The 20,098-nt window shown below is 46.7% G+C and overlaps 1 protein-coding gene across 3 annotated transcripts in view; it reads right to left on the bottom strand.

Moving 5' to 3' along the window:
• Nucleotides 1–11,206: 11,206 nt before the first annotated feature.
• Nucleotides 11,207–20,098, bottom strand: part of LOC139403387 (B-cell CLL/lymphoma 9 protein-like) — a 54,830-nt gene continuing 45,938 nt past the window's right edge. For all 3 annotated transcript variants that reach the window (XM_071146944.1, XM_071146946.1, XM_071146945.1), the window contains 6 exons: nucleotides 19,565–19,672; nucleotides 19,304–19,484; nucleotides 18,743–18,842; nucleotides 16,433–18,590; nucleotides 13,305–13,586; nucleotides 11,207–13,103 (listed from right to left, as the gene is read on the bottom strand). In XM_071146944.1, coding sequence (XP_071003045.1) covers nucleotides 12,034–13,103; nucleotides 13,305–13,586; nucleotides 16,433–18,590; nucleotides 18,743–18,842; nucleotides 19,304–19,484; nucleotides 19,565–19,672 — 3,899 coding nt within the window. In that variant the 3' untranslated portion in view covers nucleotides 11,207–12,033. The remainder of the gene's footprint in view (nucleotides 13,104–13,304; nucleotides 13,587–16,432; nucleotides 18,591–18,742; nucleotides 18,843–19,303; nucleotides 19,485–19,564; nucleotides 19,673–20,098) is intronic.

Genomic DNA, 20,098 nt, shown 5'->3' with positions numbered 1-20,098 from the left:
ACCACTTGGGGGAGTTCCATCAGGAAGTCCAGGATCCAGTTGCAGAGGGAGGTGTTTAGTCCCAGAGTTAACTCGGAAAGGAGAGAGAGTGTCCTAAGAACCTTAGTCTGTTAAATAAAACAACCATTTGGTGCATAAATATAACAATCTTGTAATCTTGCTACCAAAAGGTTTACTAGATAGTTTCTTCCATCTTAGCCAAATTTCCTCATCTGTTTTGGTGCTTCCCTTTTGCACTACACTTTTCCGTGTGCTAACTTTTACTATACCACAGGTCAATATAGTCTTCCAGTCTAACTGTCTATCTATGACAATAGCGGTAGGTGGATTGTGTCCATGAAAGATTGCATGAAAGAACAGTGAAGACATGAGACACACAGCTCAAAAATCTCCCCTATTAATAACGTAGACTAGCCTACAACACCACAATGCAATGAATATATGCATTTATTGTTTTCAAGTGAGTACAAAATTCAACTCTAGGCTGCAGTGAAAATGTAATTTCAATAACGGTGCAAAATCCCTGTGATGTGAATGTTTCTTTACATTTGGATAAGTTGTGAGTCTGCTCTGGACAGTATATAGCGTCTAGAAAGGCACAGTAGCAGACCAGTCTGGCTGTATTTATGCTTCTGGTACTGAGATGCGCTGCCTATTGCAGATCATCAAGTCATCCTGAAATAACGTGGCCACATACGCCCCCTGCAGGCAGAGTTATTCAGCAAAGCTTAAAGACGCAATATTTAACTTTTTGGGCGCCTTAACCAAATTCGCATAGAAATGTGAGTTATAGATCTGTCATTCTCATTGAAAGCGAGTCTATGAAGCAGTAGATCTGTTCTATGTGTTCTAAATTTTGTTTTTGCATTTTTTACTTCCGGATTTGTTCACATCAGCATTTGTGTCTAAACTTTCCAAATGTTGGCAAAATACTCAAGACAAAGTGAAATCTTTTTGTGACGGTAAAATTCATTATGTGAGAATTGGCAGTAGAAATGCCTTTATGCACACATTTTGTTATAATTACCATCATATCAAAGTAAAATTGTAGTCACGCGATGACATGTTGTGTAGTCCTGCCACTACGACCCGGGAAAGCATGTGGTTTATTAGGCTACAGATGAAATAAATTATGATGAACTTCGCAGGGTGTTGAAAATGCAGGGTGATGAGCTTGATGCTCTTTTTCAATAAATATTGAGGGTCTTGATGTTTTGATCGATGCTTGGCTGCAGTTTGACAAATACAAATAATATTGCTCTTTTGTCCATAATAATCTCATGTAGTCTATACTCGCACTCTATCTGTGAGCTGTTGGCTAGAGCACAAGTGCCATGACCAGAATGGGTACATTCGCTATACAGTGCATTCAGAAAGTATTCAGACCCCTTGGCTTTTTCCACATTTTGTTACGCTAGAGCCTTAATCTAAAACTGATTAAATAGTTGTTTTCCCTCATCAATCTACACACAATACCCATAATGACAAAACAAAAACAGGTTCTTAGAAATGTTTGCACATTTATGAAAAGGAAAAAAGGAAAATATCACATTTAAATAAGTATTCAGACCCTTTACTCAGTACTTTGTTGAGTCACTTTTGGCAGCAATTACAGACTCAAGTCTTCTTGGGTATGAAGCTACAAGCTTGGCACACCTGTATTTGGGGAGTTTATCCCATTCTTCTCTGCAGATCCTCTCAAGCTCTGTCAGGTTGGATGGGGAGCATCGCTGCACAACTATTTCCAGGTCTCTCCAGAGATGTTAGATCGGGTTCAAGTCTGGGCTCTGGCTGGGCCACTCAAGGACATTCAGAGACTTGTCCCGAAGCCACTCCTGCGTTTTCTTGGCTATGTGCTTAGGGTCGTTGTCCTCTTTGCCTCAATCCTGACTAGTCTCCCAGTCCCTGCCGCCGAAAATCTTCCCCACAGCATGATGCTGCCACCACCATGTCCTTCAGACGTGACGCTTGGCATTCAGGCCAAAGTGCTCAATCTTGGTTTCATCAGAACAGAGAATCTTGTTTCTCATGGTCTGAGTCCTTTAGGTTGCCTTCGACAAACTCCAAGCGGGCTGTCATGTGCCTTTTACTGAGGAGTGGCTTCTGTCTCACCACTGTACCATAAAGGCCTGATTAGTGGAGTGCTGCAGAGATGGTTGTCCTTCTGGAAGGTTCTCCCATCTCCTCAGAGGAACTCTGGAGCTCTGTCAGAGTGACCATCGAGTTCTTGATCACCTCGCTGACCAAGGCTCTCCTCCCCCGATTGCTCAGTTTGGCTTGGCGGCCAGCTCTAGGAAGAGTTTTGGTGGTTCCAAACTTCTTCCATTTATGAATGATGGAGACCACTGTGTTCTTGGGGACCTTCAATGCTGCAGAAATGTTTTTGGGCACCCTTCTCCAGATCTGTGCCTCGACACAATCCCGTTTCGGAGTTCTACGGACAATTCCTTTGACCTCATGGCTTGGTTTTTGTTCTAGCATGCACTGTCAACTGTGGGACCTTACATAGACAGGTGTGTCGTGTGCCTTTTCAAATCATGTCCAATTAATTGAATTTACCCCAGACTCCATCAAGATGTAGAAACCTCTCAAGGATGATGAATGGAAATAGGATGCACCTGAGCTCAATTTTGAGTCTCATAGCAAAGGGTCTGAATATTTATGTAATATGGTATTTATTTTATATTTTTTTAAATACATGCAAACAAATCAAACTAATGCTTCTACACCTGCATTGCTTGCTGTTTGGGGTTTTAGGCTGGGTTTCTGTACAGCACTTTGTGACATCAGCTGATGTAAAAAGGGCTTTATAAATACATTTGATTGATTGATTGATTGATTGATATCTGAAAACCTGTTTTCACTTCGTCATCATGGGGTATTGTGTGTAGAATGATGAGTACATTTCTTTATGTAGAAAATGTCTGTAATTAACAAAATGTGTTAAAAGTCAATGGGTCTGAATACTTTCCGAATGCACTGTATACTGTAACACCATTTTTAGGGGGGGACAAAACAATCAGTAGAGTTGAAAAGGCAATGGAAACCCATTTAAATTGGTGCATGGGAATGTAACAGGGGCATGGGAATGTAACAGGGGCATGGGAATGTAACGGGTGCATGGGAATGTAACGGGGGCATGGGAATGTAACGGGGGCATGGGAATGTAACGGGGGCATGGGAATGTAACGGGGGCATGGGAATGTAACGGGTGCATGGGAATGTAACGGGGGCATGGGAATGTAACAGGTGCATGGGAATGTAACAGGTGCATGGGAATGTAACAGGACAAGTATGTTATGTGTAATACGTCATCACGCACAGCTTTTTATCCAAAACAAGTCAATTTGATGGAAATAGATCTCTGGAGGGAAAATACACATTGTTTTTATACGGATATTAGAATATTTGCATGAAAATCTGTCTGGAAATGGGTAGAAACCTAGCTAATAACGAGGTTTACATCCAGCCTTATATGTAAGTAAAGTACATGTCATTACATTTTTTTATCTGACATCATTGGAAAGCACACCGTTTACTAGGCTACAGATGAAATACAATGCATTCGGACTTTTTCCACATTGTATTATGTTACAGCCTTATTCTAAAATGGATTAAATAAATGTTTTGTCATCATCAATCTACACACAGTAACCCATAATGACAAAGCGAAAACAGGTTTTTAGAACATAAGAATTCAGACCCATGCACTGTCAACATAAAATAAAAAATAAATACCTTATTTACATAAATATTCAGACCCTTTGCTATGAGACTCGAAATTCAGCTCAGGTGCATCCTGTTTCCATTGATCATCCTTGAGATGTTTCTACAAGTTAATTGGAGTCCACATGTGGCAAATTCAATTGATTGGACATATTGGAAAGGCACACACCTGTCTATATAAGGTCCCACAGTTGACAGTGCATGTCAGAGAAAGAGCCAAGCCATGAGGTTGAAGGAATTGTCCGTAGAGCTCCGATACAGGACTGTGTCGAGGCACAGATCTGGGGACGGGTGCCCCAAAATTTCTGCAGCATTGAAGGTCCCTAAGAACACAGTAGCCAGAGACATGAAGACTCTGGCAGTGTGCTAGGCCAGTGTCACTTTGATTATGCCTGCTCGTCATGGTTCACCAGCAGCCACAAACATCTAAAGAATAAGCTACAGACCAGCCAAAACAAGCTTGGAAGAATTGGACTCAAACTCCCCCCTCGTGCTCATCTGGAAGTTAAGCCTTTTTTTGTCTATATATCTGGAATCTGTCTGTATGTATCTATGTAATTGTATATCTATTTATGTCAGAAAATAGGGAGCACAATGGAATTAAGTCCTCAACTTTGTTGTGCTTTTAAAAAAAATGAGTGTATACGTGGATTTTTTTTCTTCTGACAAATAAAACCAATAAACCAATCCAAACTGTACATCTGTATTTTGATGAATGCAAAGAGACATCTGTTACAAAACACCAAAAAGTTTAATTTAATTCTGAGATTGTCAAGCCAAGCCCTCGATACTGGGTAGGGCTACAAGGTAGAGAGGAATGCATTTTCTGTCCCCTACCTTTCTCTTTTCTCTCTCTCCCTCTTGCACACACAAACACACACAAACTCACTCACGCTCTCTCTGTTTCTACATTTCTCAAGGGCATAAAAACAAACAGGCATGTTTGTTTAACATTTCTGGGAGCCCTTTTATTTTTATTGTCTGGATAGTCCATCTGTACATGGTCATACTATCAACAAACTATCTGTTGATAAGTAACTGCTTGCTAAGGTTACTGTTAGGCTTAGGGTTCAGTTTAGGGTTAGGATAAGGGTTAAGATTAGGGCTAAGGTCAGGGCTAGGAGATACAGCAGTTAGTTGAAATGTTACTTATGTAGATAGTCTGTTGCAGTCTGTAGATAGTCTGCATAGTGTATAGATAGTCTGTAGCACATACACAGACGGACCACCCAAATAAAGTTTTACCAATTTCTGTCCATGGCTGATAAGTGTTTGGTTCAGGTACTGTGTAAACAATGATGAAGGGGAATGAGATGACATCTGCCCATTTGTCCTGCTCCTCTACCTCTGGTCCCTCACCCCTTACGGGGTAGGGAGAGGACCACCTTCCCTATGGTGAATATGAATGTAGGATCATTTTTGTGTGTGTAAGGGACTGTGTGTGTGTGTGTGTGTGTGTAAGGGACTGTGTGTGTGTGTGTGTGTGTGTAAGGGACTGTGTGTGTGTGTGTGTGTGTGTGTGTGTGTGTGTGTGTGTGTGTGTGTGTGTGTGTGTGTGTGTGTGTGTGTGTGTGTGTGTGTGTGTGTGTGTGTAAGGGACTGTGCATGCATGCGTGTGTGTGTGTGTGTGTGTATGTGCATGCATGCGTGTGTGTGTATGTGTGTTTGCATGTGTGTGTGTGTGCATCATTACTGCTCTCTCCCCCGCTGTAGCTCGAGCGGGGGCTTCACATTGTGTCAGGCTCAATGGAGTGGAGCAACGATTAATTGCTGAATTGCATTCTGGATCAGTTCTGTTTGCCACCATTTTACAGTTGTTTCTTTTCACACTGTTCATTAAGATGATATCTCACCCTCAGCCCCTGACGAATAAAATGCTTACAGAAAGGCAAGGTCAGTGTTTCTTACTACAAGCCAGTCACTTAGACCTATCCAACAAAACAAGCCTTGTTGTAGGCAAGCTAGCAGTGTACATTGTGGCTTCATTTCAGTTACATGTTCCAATGCTTTGTCACTGTTTGTCTATCCCCGTTGGATACCAAGACCTTCTAAGCCATTATGTGCTGTAGGTCTACAACGGTTTCTGATCTCACATCCATTTGGAGTGAAAAGCCCTCCCTTGTTTTGGTTTCATATCCCTGCATGCCAGTGAAAGGTCACTCTCTGAATACAGGAGATGGGAGGAAAATGAAAAACAAATACAGACTTCCCTTTGGGGGAGAGATTTCCATTAGTAATGGAAACACATGGAAATGTGATTTTGTCTGATCATATGAAGGTGCTTGTTGTCATGAGGATGTGCACAATGGGCTTCTATGCACTTCAACTAGAGCCATGCAACTCAAAGCACATGTGTAGATCCAAGGGGACCTATTTAAACAGGTATATACACTGAGTATACCAAATATTAGGAACAACTTCCTAATGGACTCTACAAGGTGTCTAAAGCGTTCCACAGGGATACTGGCCCATTTTTACTCCAATGCTTCCCACAGTTGATTCAGGTTGGCTAGATGTCGTTTGGGTGGTAGACCATTCTGAATACACACAGGAAACTATTGAGTGTGAAAAACACAGCAGCGTGGCAGTTCTTTGACATAAACCTTAGCGCCTGGCACCTACTACCATACCTTGTTCAAAGGCATTTACATTTCTTGTATTGCCCATTCACCCTCTGAATTGCACACATATAGTCCATGTCTCAATTGTCTCAAGGCTTAAAAATCCTTCTTTAACAAGCAACCCATCTATACAGCCAACTAATATGACCAGACCCAGCTGCTAATGCATTAGTGCCTATTGGAGAGCCACCCCACTATTAAGCAGACCGGAAATGCCCATTTATTTCATTGGTAAACGACCTAAGTGGAACATAATTTATCAACTGTCTTTGGTTGCATTGCAGTAGGCTCTACTGTCAGCCAGTAATTAGGGTGCTTTTGTTTGACCAATGTGAACATGACCAAAGATGTGACTGACACTGTATACAGTTAAAGTCGGGAATTTACACAGGTTGAAGTCATTAAAACTCGTTTATCAACCACTCCACAAATTCCTTGTTAAAAAACTATTGATTTGGCAAGTCGGTTAGGACATCTACTGTGTGCATGACAAGTCATATTTCCAATAATTGTTTACAGACAGATTATTTCACTTATAATTCACTGCATCACAATTCCAGTGGGTCAGAAGTTTACAAACACTAAATTGACTGTGCCTTTAAACAGATTGGAAAATTCCAGAAAACGATGTCATGGCTTTAGAGCAGGGGTGTCAAAGTCAAATGGACGGAGGGCCAAATAAAAAAATCAGCTACAAGACGAGGGCCGGACTGTTCGAATGTTCATTGAAAATTTTTTAAATGACGCATATAGTCTAGTGAACCTAATTGAACCTACTGAAAACCTAACAAATATATTACAATATGATCAGATAAATAAAGCAATATTTTCTTATGGCTCTGTCAGTAATCTTTAATTTTCAACAGACACAAAAGACAAATTTCCTTTATATAAATATCCCCATAACATGAACATTAAATGAAAGAAACCGGTATTCAAGGCACCATCAGTAGACTATATTTTCTATTTTAGCAAAAGTGGGCTAAATTTACTTCAAAGAAAAAACAATAATAGCAATTTTCTATCATCCACTCAACTGAAATATTTTTAAAATATAATTGGATTGAAATACAAAAAAATAAAGTGCAAAAATCTATTAATCAAAAACAACACTTTGTTTAAGGAGAAGTAACATGCAGTGAAAACAAATATTAAATTTTAACTTTTAAACTTGAACTGAGTAAAAACTCTAAATATGTGATTGCACAGTAATGTTCACTTGTTTGAGGTTGAGGGTGATACTTGGTGGTGTCCCATCTTTTCCACAAGTTCATCAATGTTCGGGGTAAGGCTCTGAGCTGAAGAAATCCTCAGAATTGAGTGGAGGTGTTCAGCAGTAAGTCGACTTCTGTGTGATGTTTTGTTCAGGTTCATCAAAGAAAACAGTTGTTCACACAGGTATGTGCTGCCAAACATAGACAACGTTTGAGCAGCCTGGATGCGCAGCTGGGGCATTGTGCCGGGGAGGAAACGGGCGAACTCCGCAGCACCCACTGCCGCATATTTTGCCCTCAGTGCATCATTGCATTGGAGGTCAATCAACTCCATTTGGAGGTTTGGTGGTGAGCTTTCCACGTCAACAGCAAATGGGTTACCGAGCAGTTCCAACCTGCTTTTTTGTGCTTCAAAGTCAGCAAATCGGCGTCGAAAGTCAGCGGCAAGCATACCTATTTTATCAGCCAACTGTGTGCTCGGGAACGCACTGGTAGAGAGCTTCTCTTTCATGGTCTGGCAGCTGGGAAAGTGGCTCAAATTTTCTTTCCGCATCTGCGTCTCCCACAGAGTCAGTTTGGTTTTAAATGCCTTCACTGTACTGTACATATCAGAGATGACACGATCCCGACCCTGCAGCTGCAAGTTTATTGCATTCAGATGACTCGTAATGTCACACAGAAAAGCCATTTCACACAGAAACATTTCGTCTCGGAGTTGTGTTGTGTCTTTCCCTTTGCTGTCCAAGAACAGACAAATCTCCTCACGAAGCTCGAAACATCTTTGAAGCACCTTTCCCTGGCTTAGCCATCGCACCTCTGTGTGATAAGGCAAATCACCATGCTCCGTTTCTAACTCCGTCAGAAATGCCTTGAACTGGCGGTGATTCAAACCTTTGGCTCTGATAAAGTTAACTGTGCGCGTGATGATGCTCATTACATGCTCCATTTTCAAGGCTTTACCGCACAACGCTTCCTGGTGTATGATACAATGATAAGCTGTCAGCTCACCTGTCGCGTTTTCCTCTTGCATCTTTTCCCGTATCTTCGCCACCAGTCCGCTCCTGTGTCCACACATCGCAGGTGCTCCGTCGGTTGTCAAACCCACGAGTTTTTCCCAAGGCAGCTCCATCTCATTTACACATCTTGACACCTCTTCATACAAATCATGCCCCGTAGTTGTGCCATGCATAGGACGTAAAGCCAAAAACTCCTCTGTCACGCTTAGGTTGGAGTCCACTCCGCGGATGAAAATTGACAACTGGGCAATGTCAGAAATGTCGGTGCTCTCATCCACAGCCAAGGAATATGCAATAAAATCTTTTCCCTTTTTCACAAGCTGCTCTTTTAGATTGATGGACAACTGGTCTACTCTCTCGGCAATGGTGTTTCTGCTCAGACTCACATTTAAAAAGAGTTGCCTTTTTTCTGGGCAAACTTCGTCACAAACTTTAATCATGCAGTTTTTGATGAAATCCCCCTCCGTAAATGGCCGGGCTGATTTAGCGATCTCTTCTGCCAAAATAAAACTGGCCTTGACAGCAGCCTGGCCTTGTGATTTGGCTTTTTTGAACAGAGCCTGTCGAGATTTGAGGCCTCGTTTTAATTCCTCTGCCTTTTGTAGCCTTTGTTCCATGTCCATATTCTTGTTTTTGTCCGCGTGTTTCGTTTCATAATGTCGTCTCAGATTATACTCTTTCAGTACCGCCACACTTTCTCCACACAGAAGACACACAGGTTTTCCAGCTACCTTCGTGAACATATACTCCGACTCCCACCTTGTTTGAAACCCCCGGTTCTCAGTATCCACCTTCCGTTTTGCCATTTTTGATGGGTATCTGAAAGTTAATTTTACTGTGATGCTGACGACTGCTGTGCCAATAAATATTGAAATGAAGCAGCCTACTGCTCGGTGCGTCACCTTTGCATTGTGGGAAATGTAGTATTGGTGCGTGTAAAAGATCTGCGGGCTGCCGGCTTGCTGCGGGCCGGTTCTAATAATAAATCAAGATCATCCCAGGGGCCGTAAAAAACCTTCTTGCGGGCCGGATGTGGCCCGCGGGCCTTGACTCTGACATATGTGCTTTAGAGGCTTCTGATAGGCTAATTGACATCATTTGAGTCAATTGGAGGTGTACCTGTGGATGTATTTCAAGGCCTACCTTCAAACTCAGTGCCTCTTTGCTTGTCATCATGGGAAAATCAAAGGAAATCAGCCAAGACCTCAGAAAAACAATTGTAGACCTCCACAAGTCTGGTTCATCCTTGGTATCAATTTACAAACGCCTAAAGGTACCACGTTCATTTGTACAAGCAATAGTACGCAGCCATCATACCGCTCAGGAAGGAGACGCATTCTGTCTAATAGAGATGAACGTACTTTTGTGCGAAAAGTGCAAATCAATCCCAGAACAACAGCAAAGGACCTTGTGAAGATGCTGGAGGAAACAGGTAAAAAAGTATCTATATCCACAGTAAAACGAGTCCTATATCGACATAACCTGAAAGGCCGCTCAGCAATGAAGAAGCCACTGCTCCAAAACCGCCATAAAAAAGTCAGGCTACGGTTTGCAACTGCACATGTGGACAAAGATTGTACTTTTTGGAGAAATGTCCTCTGATCTGATGAAACAAACATAGAACTGTTTGGCCATAATGACCATGGTTATGTTTGGGGGGAAAAGGGGGAGGCTTGCAAGCCGAAAAACACCATCCCAACCGTGAAGCACGGGGGTGCTTTGTTGCAGGAGGAACTGGTGCACTTAACAAAATATATGCATCATGAGGCCCTGACCTCAATCCCATTGAACATTTGTGGGCAGAACTGAAAAAGCATGTGCGAGCAAGGAGGCCTACAAACCTGACTCAGTTACACCAACTCTGTCAGGATTAATGGGCCAAAATTCACCCATTGTGGGAAGCTTGTGGAAGGTTACCTGAAACATTTCACCCAAGTTAAACAATTTAAAGGCAATGCTACCAAATACTAATTGAGTGTATGTAAACTTCTGACCCACTGGGAATGTGATGAAAGAAACAAAATCTGAAATAAATCATTCTCTATTATTCTGACATTTCACATTCTTGAAATAAAGTGGTGATCCTAACTGACCTAAAACAGGGAATTTTTACTTGGATTAAATGCCAGGAATTGTGTAAAACGGAGTTTAAATTTATTTGGCTAAGGTGTATGTAAACTTCCGACTTCAACTGTGTGTGTATATATATACACACACACACACACACACGAATGTGATAGGAGGCTCTGACTTACCAATTTATAGTACAATGTATACACATTTTAGTTTGTAAGTGTCATTTGGTGGTTAGAAGCATGGCCAGGAAGAACTCTGGTTGGCGTCTGGCTTTCTTGATACACTGGCTCGATTCAATATGTATCGCCGAAGATCAGCACTATAGAGTTCTTGAAATTTGAAAGCAATTTCCTATTGAGCCGACATATACCAGAAAAGAGTAGAACCCTAGCTCACCTGTTATGTCTGGTCCCACTCAGTTAATCTTCTATCAGATTAATGCTGTGGGAATGAAATCCCAAAGTCAACAGAAGACCCAACAGCAACAGGAATCAGAAATGGCACACAAACTGTCTGGTAGAAGAGTTGAAATGGGAGAAAGAAGACACTACAGTTTATCAATGTTTGTGCTTTTTTAATAATACCATTATCTCTATGAGGTCATAGTTTGGTTTGTTATACAATGGATTTAAAGGAAATTAAAAGACAAAAATGAAAATATCCCACCAATGGTAAACAGTACTGTTCTTTAGAGTGGCATCCCTCCCCCAATGAAAAGGTGGGTAAGAGAGCTTAGAGGTCACTGATAGAATTCCTATACATACTTACAACACAAAACACACACCGTCGCAGGCTCGTACCCACACACACACACACACACAGACAGAAATAGTCAAAACGATGGAGCTAGAGAAGATATAATTCCATTCATCTTCACAAAATACGATTTTATTTCACAAAGTCTTTTTATTCCATTTTTAAGTTCCTTATCCTTTGCTGGGAAAATCCGTTGTTGATTTTGTTTACTGATTTGAAAAAGTTGATTTACAGCTAGCTAGCGGTACAGTCCTCCAAGGTGGTTTATCTCATTCCTCTTCGACACTCAAACCTTACAGTCAGAGATTTAACACAAAAAAAACACATGAGGAACAGTTTAATTGTGACATTGAAGCACAACAATCCCATACATTCAGACATTTCTGAAGAGACCAAATTAAATGCTTGTGGCAAAAGACAAGTACTGGGCTATGTAGACCCCACAAGCCATTAACGGCATCACTCCTCTCCAATACATGTTTCATGCCAGAGTACCAATCTCTGTCTGTCATTCCTTACTTTCTATGTTTTAATCCATCTCTCTCTTTTCTGCCGTGACACATTCCATCCAATTCAGTATATGAGCTCACAACATTCGAGGTCCATGGTTCTATGAGTTGTGTGTTAGAACATTCCAGGCCCTGGGCTGAACCCCATGTCCATGCCACGTGGCCTCATCTGCCCCCCCATCATCATCATCGTCGTCTGCTGGGGGGGGACGCCCATGCCTTGCAGAGACATCATCATGTTGGGCGACCCCCCAGGCCCAGGGTGGTTGTAGAGTACCCCCCTCTCCTTTCCCTGCATCATGCCCGCTGGACCCCCCTGTGACATCATCCGGTGCTGAGGTCCCATCATACCCTGACCCATGAACCCTGGGGGCCCATGTGCCCTCATAGGATTATGGGAAGGGTTTCCCATGGGCATATCCTGGGGGCCCATATTGCCTCCCGGCCCCCCGGGCATCCCCCCCAGCCCCTGCATGGGCATGCCCATCCTTGGGGGGCCCTCCCCCATCATCCCCTGCATCATTCCCTGCATGTGTGGAGGTTTCCCCCCTGGGCCGGGGCCATCTCCTCCTCCCCTAGGGAAGTAGGACAGCGTCTGGCTGGGCTTTTCTGATGGGATGATCCTGGACAGGTCAAACTCTGGCATACCGGACGCTCCGGTTCGCATCACCTCATGCAGGTCTACATCACTGAACTCTCCGTGCATGTTGAACTGTGGTCCTCCAGGGTTGTTGGGCCTACCTCCATCGCCTCCACCTCCAGGAGGCATGTTCCCCATCCGACCCCCCATAGGACCCCCTTCTCCCTGGAAGCCCATGGGGTGTCCTGGGAAGCCCTGGGGCACAGGGCCATTGTGGGGGGAGTAGGCGCCCTGCTGGGAGGGGGACTGGGGGAGGGGGTAGCCCTGCCCTCGATGGGGGTAGCCCATGCGCCCCTGGGGCATCATCTGGGGGTTACCCATGCCTTGGTCCTGGGGGTTGGGATGCATCATCATGCCATGAGGCATCATGCCCGGGCCAGGGCCCATGTTGGGGGGGTTTGGGGACGGCATCTGCTGTGGCATGCCGTGGGAGAGAGGCTGTGAACCCACGGGGGTCATACCCAGGGGACTGAGGACAGGCATGGGGCCAGAGGAGCCGGGGCCCATCATACGAGGAGGACCTTGGTGGTGGTTCATTCCCATACCTACAGAAGGCCACAGAGAGAGAGAGGGACATTAGTGCACAGACAGCATGTTATAATTTAATTCCACTTCAATCATGTCAGGTAAACCATAAAGTCAAAGCTCTGGGAAAAGTGTTACAGAATATATACATTAAATCTCAAAATACTTATTTATTTGAAAGAGGTATAACATGACATCTAAGCATGTCTCCGACCACTCACCGTTGTTGTTCATGGAGGGCAGGTTCGGGGAGCGCGCAGGGGGCGAGTCGTCATCTGAGCTCGCCACGGTCTTGATGGCATCATGATAGAGGGGGGTGGAGCTGGGCATGGCGAATTTGGACATGCGTGACATCATGATGGAGAGGGGGTTCTGGGATAGCGTAGGTTCGGGGGGTAGGGAGTAAGGGCTGCCGGTCGGGGCACTGCCTGGACCCCCCTGGAGGGGCATGGAGCCAGACTGGGCTCCTGACGAGGGGGGGGCCGAGAGGGGGCCATTACCACCTGTGGAGAGGTGAGAGATATGAAAGTAAACTCTTTACATGAGTCCTATTCATTAAGTAGCAAAAAATACCCTGGTTTACCCTGGTTACTTGAAAGAAGGGACAATGTGTCAAACCCGTTTCAGATTGACATACAATACATGTCAATTGTAAATAATGACTTTAATGAATTTAGATACAGTGAAGTTACATTGCCACAAGGGGGAGCAATTTACCTGAAATGGGAAAATGTTTTTTGATTAGGGAAAATGTGTTTACATGGATGAGAATGATGCTTTCAATTGACTTATTGACTTATAAATGATTTGATTTGAAGCTGATGGAGACAAATTCTAGCCTGTACTCCCAGATATACAACAGAGGTCTGTTTAGACTGCCTGGACAACAGACAGAGTGCTGCAGGAGGAGGGACGTTACAAAACAGCCCTCTATTCAAGACATGATGTCATCTTCACCCAATCATGCATCTCCATCAGGTAGTAAGTATTTTTTTAAACTCTCAAAATGAATAGTATCTCCGTCTTGAACTCAACATTAGTAATGTTGTTTATCACAGCAGGTAAGAGAAAGATGTGAGAGCGAGAAGAGAGCAGTGGAGGGAGAAAGAGAAAGGAGAGCGAGAAGAGAGCAGTGGAGGGAGAAAGGAGAGCGAGAAGAGAGCAGTGGAGGGAGAAAGAGAAAGGAGAGCGAGAAGAGAGCAGTGGAGGGAGAAAGAGAAAGGAGAGCGAGAAGAGAGCAGTGGAGGGAGAAAGAGAAAGGAGAGCGAGAAGAGAGCAGTGGAGGGAGAAAGAGAAAGGAGAGCGAGAAGAGAGCAGTGGAGGGAGAAAGAGAAAGGAGAGCGAGAAGAGAGCAGTGGAGGGAGAAAGAGAAAGGAGAGCGAGAAGAGAGCAGTGGAGGGAGAAAGAGAAAGGAGAGCGAGAAGAGAGCAGTGGAGGGAGAAAGAGAAAGGAGAGCGAGAAGAGAGCAGTGGAGGGAGAAAGAGAAAGGAGAGTGAGAAGAGAGCAGTGGAGGGAGAAAGAGAAAGGAGAGCGAGAAGAGAGCAGTGGAGGGAGAAAGAAGAGAAAGGAGAGTGAGAAGAGAGCAGTGGAGGGAGAAAGGAGAGTGAGAAGAGAGCAGTTTAGGGAGAAAGGAGAGCGAGAAGAGATCAGTGGAGGGAGAAAGAAGAGAAAGGAGAGTGAGAAGAGAGCAGTGGAGGGAGAAAGAAGAGTGAGAAGAGAGCAGTGGAGGGAGAAAGGAGAGCGAGAAGAGATCAGTGGAGGGAGAAAGAAGAGAAAGGAGAGTGAGAAGAGATCAGTGGAGGGAGAAAGAAGAGAAAGGAGAGTGAGAAGAGAGCAGTGGAGGGAGAAAGAAGAGAAAGGAGAGTGAGAAGAGATCAGTGGAGGGAGAAAGAAGAGAAAGGAGAGTGAGAAGAGATCAGTGGAGGGAGAATAAAGGGAAAGGAGAGTGAGAAGAGAGCAGTGGAGGGAGAAAGAGAAAGGAGAGCGAGAAGAGATCAGTGGAGGGAGAAAGAAGAGAAAGGAGAGCGAGAAGAGAGCAGTGGAGGGAGAAAGGAGAGAAAGGAGAGCGAGAAGAGAGCAGTGGAGGGCGAAAGAAGAGAAAGGAGAGTGAGAAGAGAGCAGTGGAGGGAGAAAGAGAAAGGAGAGCGAGAAGAGAGCAGTGGAGGGAGAAAGAAGAGAAAGGAGAGCAAGAAGAGATCAGTGGAGGGAGAAAGAGAAAGGAGAGCGAGAAGAGATCAGTGGAGGGAGAAAGAAGAGAAAGGAGAGCGCAGTGGAGGGAGAAAGAAGAGCGAGAAGAGAGCAGTGGAGGGAGAAAGGAGAGCGAGAAGAGATCAGTGGAGGGAGAAAGAAGAGAAAGAAGAGAAAGGAGAGAGCAGTGGAGGGAGAAAGAAGAGCGAGAAGAGAGCAGTGGAGGGAGAAAGAAGAGCGAGAAGAGAGCAGTGGAGGGAGAAAGGAGAGCGAGAAGAGATCAGTGGAGGGAGAAAGAAGAGCGAGAAGAGAGCAGTGGAGGGAGAAAGAAGAGCGAGAAGAGAGCAGTGGAGGGAGAAAGGAGAGCGAGAAGAGAGCAGTGGAGGGAGAAAGAAGAGAAAGGAGAGTGAGAAGAGAGCAGTGGAGGGAGAAAGAAGAGCGAGAAGAGAGCAGTGGAGGGAGAAAGGAGAGCGAGAAGAGAGCAGTGGAGGGAGAAAGAAGAGCGAGAAGAGAGCAGTGGAGGGAGAAAGAAGAGCGAGAAGAGAGCAGTGGAGGGAGAAAGAAGAGCGAGAAGAGAGCAGTGGAGGGAGAAAGGAGAGCGAGAAGAGAGCAGTGGAGGGAGAAAGAAGAAAGGAGAGTGAGAAGAGAGCAGTGGAGGGAGAAAGAAGAAAGGAGAGTGAGAAGAGATCAGTGGAGGGAGAAAGAAGAAAGGAGAGTGAGAAGAGATCAGTGGAGGGAGAAAGAAGAAAGGAGAGTGAGAAGAGAGCAGTGGAGGGAGAAAGGAGAGTGAGAAGAGAGCAGTGGAGGGAGAAAGGAGAGTGAGAAGAGAGCAGTGGAGGGAGAAAGGAGAACGAGAAGAGAGCAGTGGAGGGAGAAAGAAGAAAGGAGAGTGAGAAGAGATCAGTGGAGGGAGAAAGGAGAGCGAGAAGAGAGCAGTGGAGGGAGAAAGAAGAGAAAGGAGAGCGAGAAGAGAGCAGTGGAGGGAGAAAGGAGAGAAAGGAGAGCGAGAAGAGAGCAGTGGAGGGAGAAAGGAGAGCGAGAAGAGAGCAGTGGAGGGAGAAAGAAGAGAAAGGAGAGCAAGAAGAGAGCAGTGGAGGGAGAAAGGAGAGCGAGAAGAGAGCAGTGGAGGGAGAAAGAAGAGAAATCCAGAAAAGTACTGTACCTTGCTCCATATTTCCCATCATGTTAGGTGAGGTCATACTGAGGGGGGTTTTACCCCCTTGCTGCTGAGGGATTCCTGGGCTGGGCATGGGGGGTTTTGGGGAAGAGGCCCACCCTGGAGAAGGGTTGGGGAGGGACGGGGACCTCATATTTACAGGGGAGGCACCAGCAGACCCCATCATAGAGTGAGGAGACTTCATGGGAGCCGAGTTGGCAGTGTTAGGGGGGCCATTGGGTCCCGGAGGGCCGGAGAGCATACCAGCCAGCTGGGAGGGGGTCTGGGGGGACTTGAGGTTCCCAGAGGGAGAGCCCATCATGGGGGACTGCACCTGCCTCAAAGGAGGGGACTTGAGGGGGTTAATACTGGGTGAGCTGCCCCCTCCTGGCTGGATGATCAGCTCTGCAGGCTTACGTCCCCTCTGGCCCTGGGGTGGTCCGGCGGAGGGCGGGTGGTGGTTGAGGCGGCCATTGCCCCCCGTAGGGGTGGTCCTGTGCTCTGGACCAGCATAGACCTGCTCTCCATGAGGGCCCCTCATACCGCCAGGACCACCAGGGAAGGGCCGTGCGGGTCCCATGGGGAAGTCCCCTGGCTGGGGCTGGTCTGTGAAGTGCATCTGCCTTCCCTGGGGCCCCATGTTGTCCATTGGATGCCCTCTCATTCTCATCATCTCGTCTGGGCTCATGTTCATAAGCCCCTCTCGTAGCTGGGGGTTCCCATGGGGGCCCATGCCAAACTCAGGGCCCATGTCCCGGCTCCCCATCACAACCAGTCTGGAAGAGGGGCTCATGGGGCCCTCGCCGGGCATCCTGGGAAACATCATCCCGCCCCCGTTGCCCGGCTCCATGCCACCTCTTTGGTGTCCCATCATCCTCTGCATCTCCATCATCATCTGTGGAGGAAGGCCCGGTCCCTTGTCGCCCCCCATGCCCTGGTGAAACATGGCCTCCTGGACTGACTGGGGGTTGGGGAAGCGCTCTCCCCGCACCCCTGGACCTCCGAACATACCCCCTGGCCCTCCTGGGAACCCCCGGCCGTCCCCCATCCTCGGGGGCATGTCTTCAGGCCAGCCCATCCCGGGCCTGGGGGGTCCCTCCATGTCAGGGTTCATCATGCCCTGGGGGAACCCAGGCATCCTCTGCATGTGAGGAGGCATCCCTCTGGGGCCCATGGCCATGCGATCGTGATAGTGCTCTGGTGGCCCTCCTGGCCCCCACACCTCTCCGGGTCCCATCTGGTAGGGTGGTGGGGGCCCTCGCATCATGCCGCGCGGCCCGTGAGGGTGCATCATCATGTCGGGAGGAAGTGGGCGGTGATGCATTTCCTGTTTCCTCTTCTTCTCCTCGTAGAACTCCTGCTGCAGCTTCAGCCAGGCCACCTGCTCTGGGGTCATGTGATCTCCATCCCCACACCCTCCAGGACCCATCATGTGGCCCAGCTCATCTGGGAAAGGGGGCATGTCTCTGGGGTGACCATGTGGGGGGCCAAATGGGGTTCCCTGGGGTCGGGACCCTCCCAAACCCCCTGGTGGACCTAGGCTCTGGGATTGGGCCATCATGGCCTGGAGAGGGCCCTGCTCCGGCCTCCTGGGCCCCCCATCGGGCATGCCGTCGTGGGACTGGGGGAGTCCCCCAATAGGACCGGGTGGCGGTGGGGCATCGCGGTCATCCGGGAAGAGCATGCGCTGGATGTCTCGCAGGGTCTGGAGGGAGCGCTGGCGGTGCTCTAGCTGTTCCTGGGACAGGCCCTCTGTGTTAGCCTCCATGTTGAGAAGTTCCTGGGCCAGTTGCTGCTGTTGCTGCCGGGGGGTCAGACCAGGCTGACCCATCCCTATGGGCCCCAGCCCTCCTCCTTCACCAGGCTGAGGGGGGTTCAGAGGAGGCATGCCCTGCTCAGACTGGGGCTGGCACCCAGGGGTCTGGTCACCTGGACCCATGGTATTACCAGGGCTGCTGCCATGGAGGTTCTTGGGGTCCATGTCTGCTGAGGAGGCCCCATCCTGGGTGAGTGAACCAGGCTTTACCCCCTGGGGAGGGGGCTGGGGTGGCACTTGATCAGTCGGGCCAGGTTTAGACCCTGTCTGGTGGTTCTTGTCTGAGGAATGAGATGAGGACTGCTGGGAGGGCTTGGAGTCTCCTCGGAGGGGTCTTGCCTGATCGTTCTAAAACAGAGAAAGGAAAAAGCGATAGAGGCAGCAGGATAAGAAATTAGGTTTGAGTAAATTAGGGTTTGTAAATCAAGTATTTATCAAAGCTGACTGTATGCCAAGTTACATGTCTAGTCATCACATCATGGCAGTGTGTGTGTTATTACCAGGGGTGGGAGGGGGATCTTGTCCTTGCTGTTGGAGATGTTTCTCATGTGGAAGTTGATGATGTTTTCTGAGTGGCCTGTTAGAACAGCATCAGCAGCCCTGAGGAACAGAGACCAGACAGTCACATTTGTGTCTGTGTCTGTGGCAGCAGAATGAGGGCAGTGTTAGCAGAGGGCATGAAGGAAATGCCGAGGTCGACAGACTAAACAAACAGTTTCACACACATCTTCCACTTTCATCTCCTTTTCCGTTCAGAGGACAGTGTAAATCGGAGACAACTGAAACAAGAACACACTTTCAGGCAAGCACGCTGAAAACAAGGCATAACTGCAGGCTTTCACATGTTAGGAGGAGAGACAGATTTCTGGATTTGATAACTCCACTCCTTTCTCAGGTGTGTGTGGTCTATCCAAACCAAGCTCAGAATAACCTGGTGTGTGGAACACTGAGTTTGCTGAGGGAACACGTCACACACTGCAACTACAATTACTACAGCTCAATCACTAACACATCATGGGCAATTAGGACCATTAACATGGTTTCCATGCGATCTCCCTTACTTGTTGGCCATCTCTGTAGTGAAGACATAAACCACTTTAGACCCAGCCTTCTGACCACCCGACTCCGACGCTGCGCCCTGGCCTAGTGCATTGTGGGAGGGTGTGGAGGAGCGGCTGAGTCCGGCGTTGGGGGGAGGATGGGAGTTGGAGTCCTGGGGCTTCACGTCACTGGAGTTACAGTCTGGGGAGGGACAGAGGATCATATTACTGTAGTTTACAGTAGCAGGTGGAAATGGGGATGACGGAAGGACAGACACTCACTGAAGAATCCTTTGTCGTCCTCATCACTCTCTCCTCCAGAACACCAGTCAGCTCCACTGTAGGGCTGCCTCCTCTCAGCCACACACATCCTCTTCACCCTGTTACTGTCTGTACACACACACAGTCAGTGTGTAACCGGGTGCCGCACTTATACAGTTACAGCTGAGCTCTCTATCAATAATACACAAACACACTCCCTCCCCCTCCTTTATCAGAGCCCAGTCCTGTCCACCAGACTCCCAGGAGGAGAGGAGAGAGAGCAGCATATCAAGTCAGTGTGTGACCATAATGACACGCTTTCAGGGGCCTGCTGATGTTTCTACAGCCACAACACCACATGTTCACACAGACAACATGTACACGTAACATGCCCACGAACTTCAGCAGCCATCGTGTCAGAGGCAAGATGTAAGCACTTAGTTTCATGGAGATGGAAGTTTAGAAAGTGTAAGGTAGGTTAGGATTTGTAAAAAAAAAGTACACTACTTAATACCAATTGACATATTTGATCACTATTTAGAGTGCAGTGTACTA

This window comes from Oncorhynchus clarkii, chromosome 3, assembly GCF_045791955.1.
Source record: "Oncorhynchus clarkii lewisi isolate Uvic-CL-2024 chromosome 3, UVic_Ocla_1.0, whole genome shotgun sequence".
NCBI lineage: Eukaryota > Metazoa > Chordata > Actinopteri > Salmoniformes > Salmonidae > Oncorhynchus > Oncorhynchus clarkii.
This window is presented reverse-complemented; position numbering and strand designations above follow the sequence as displayed.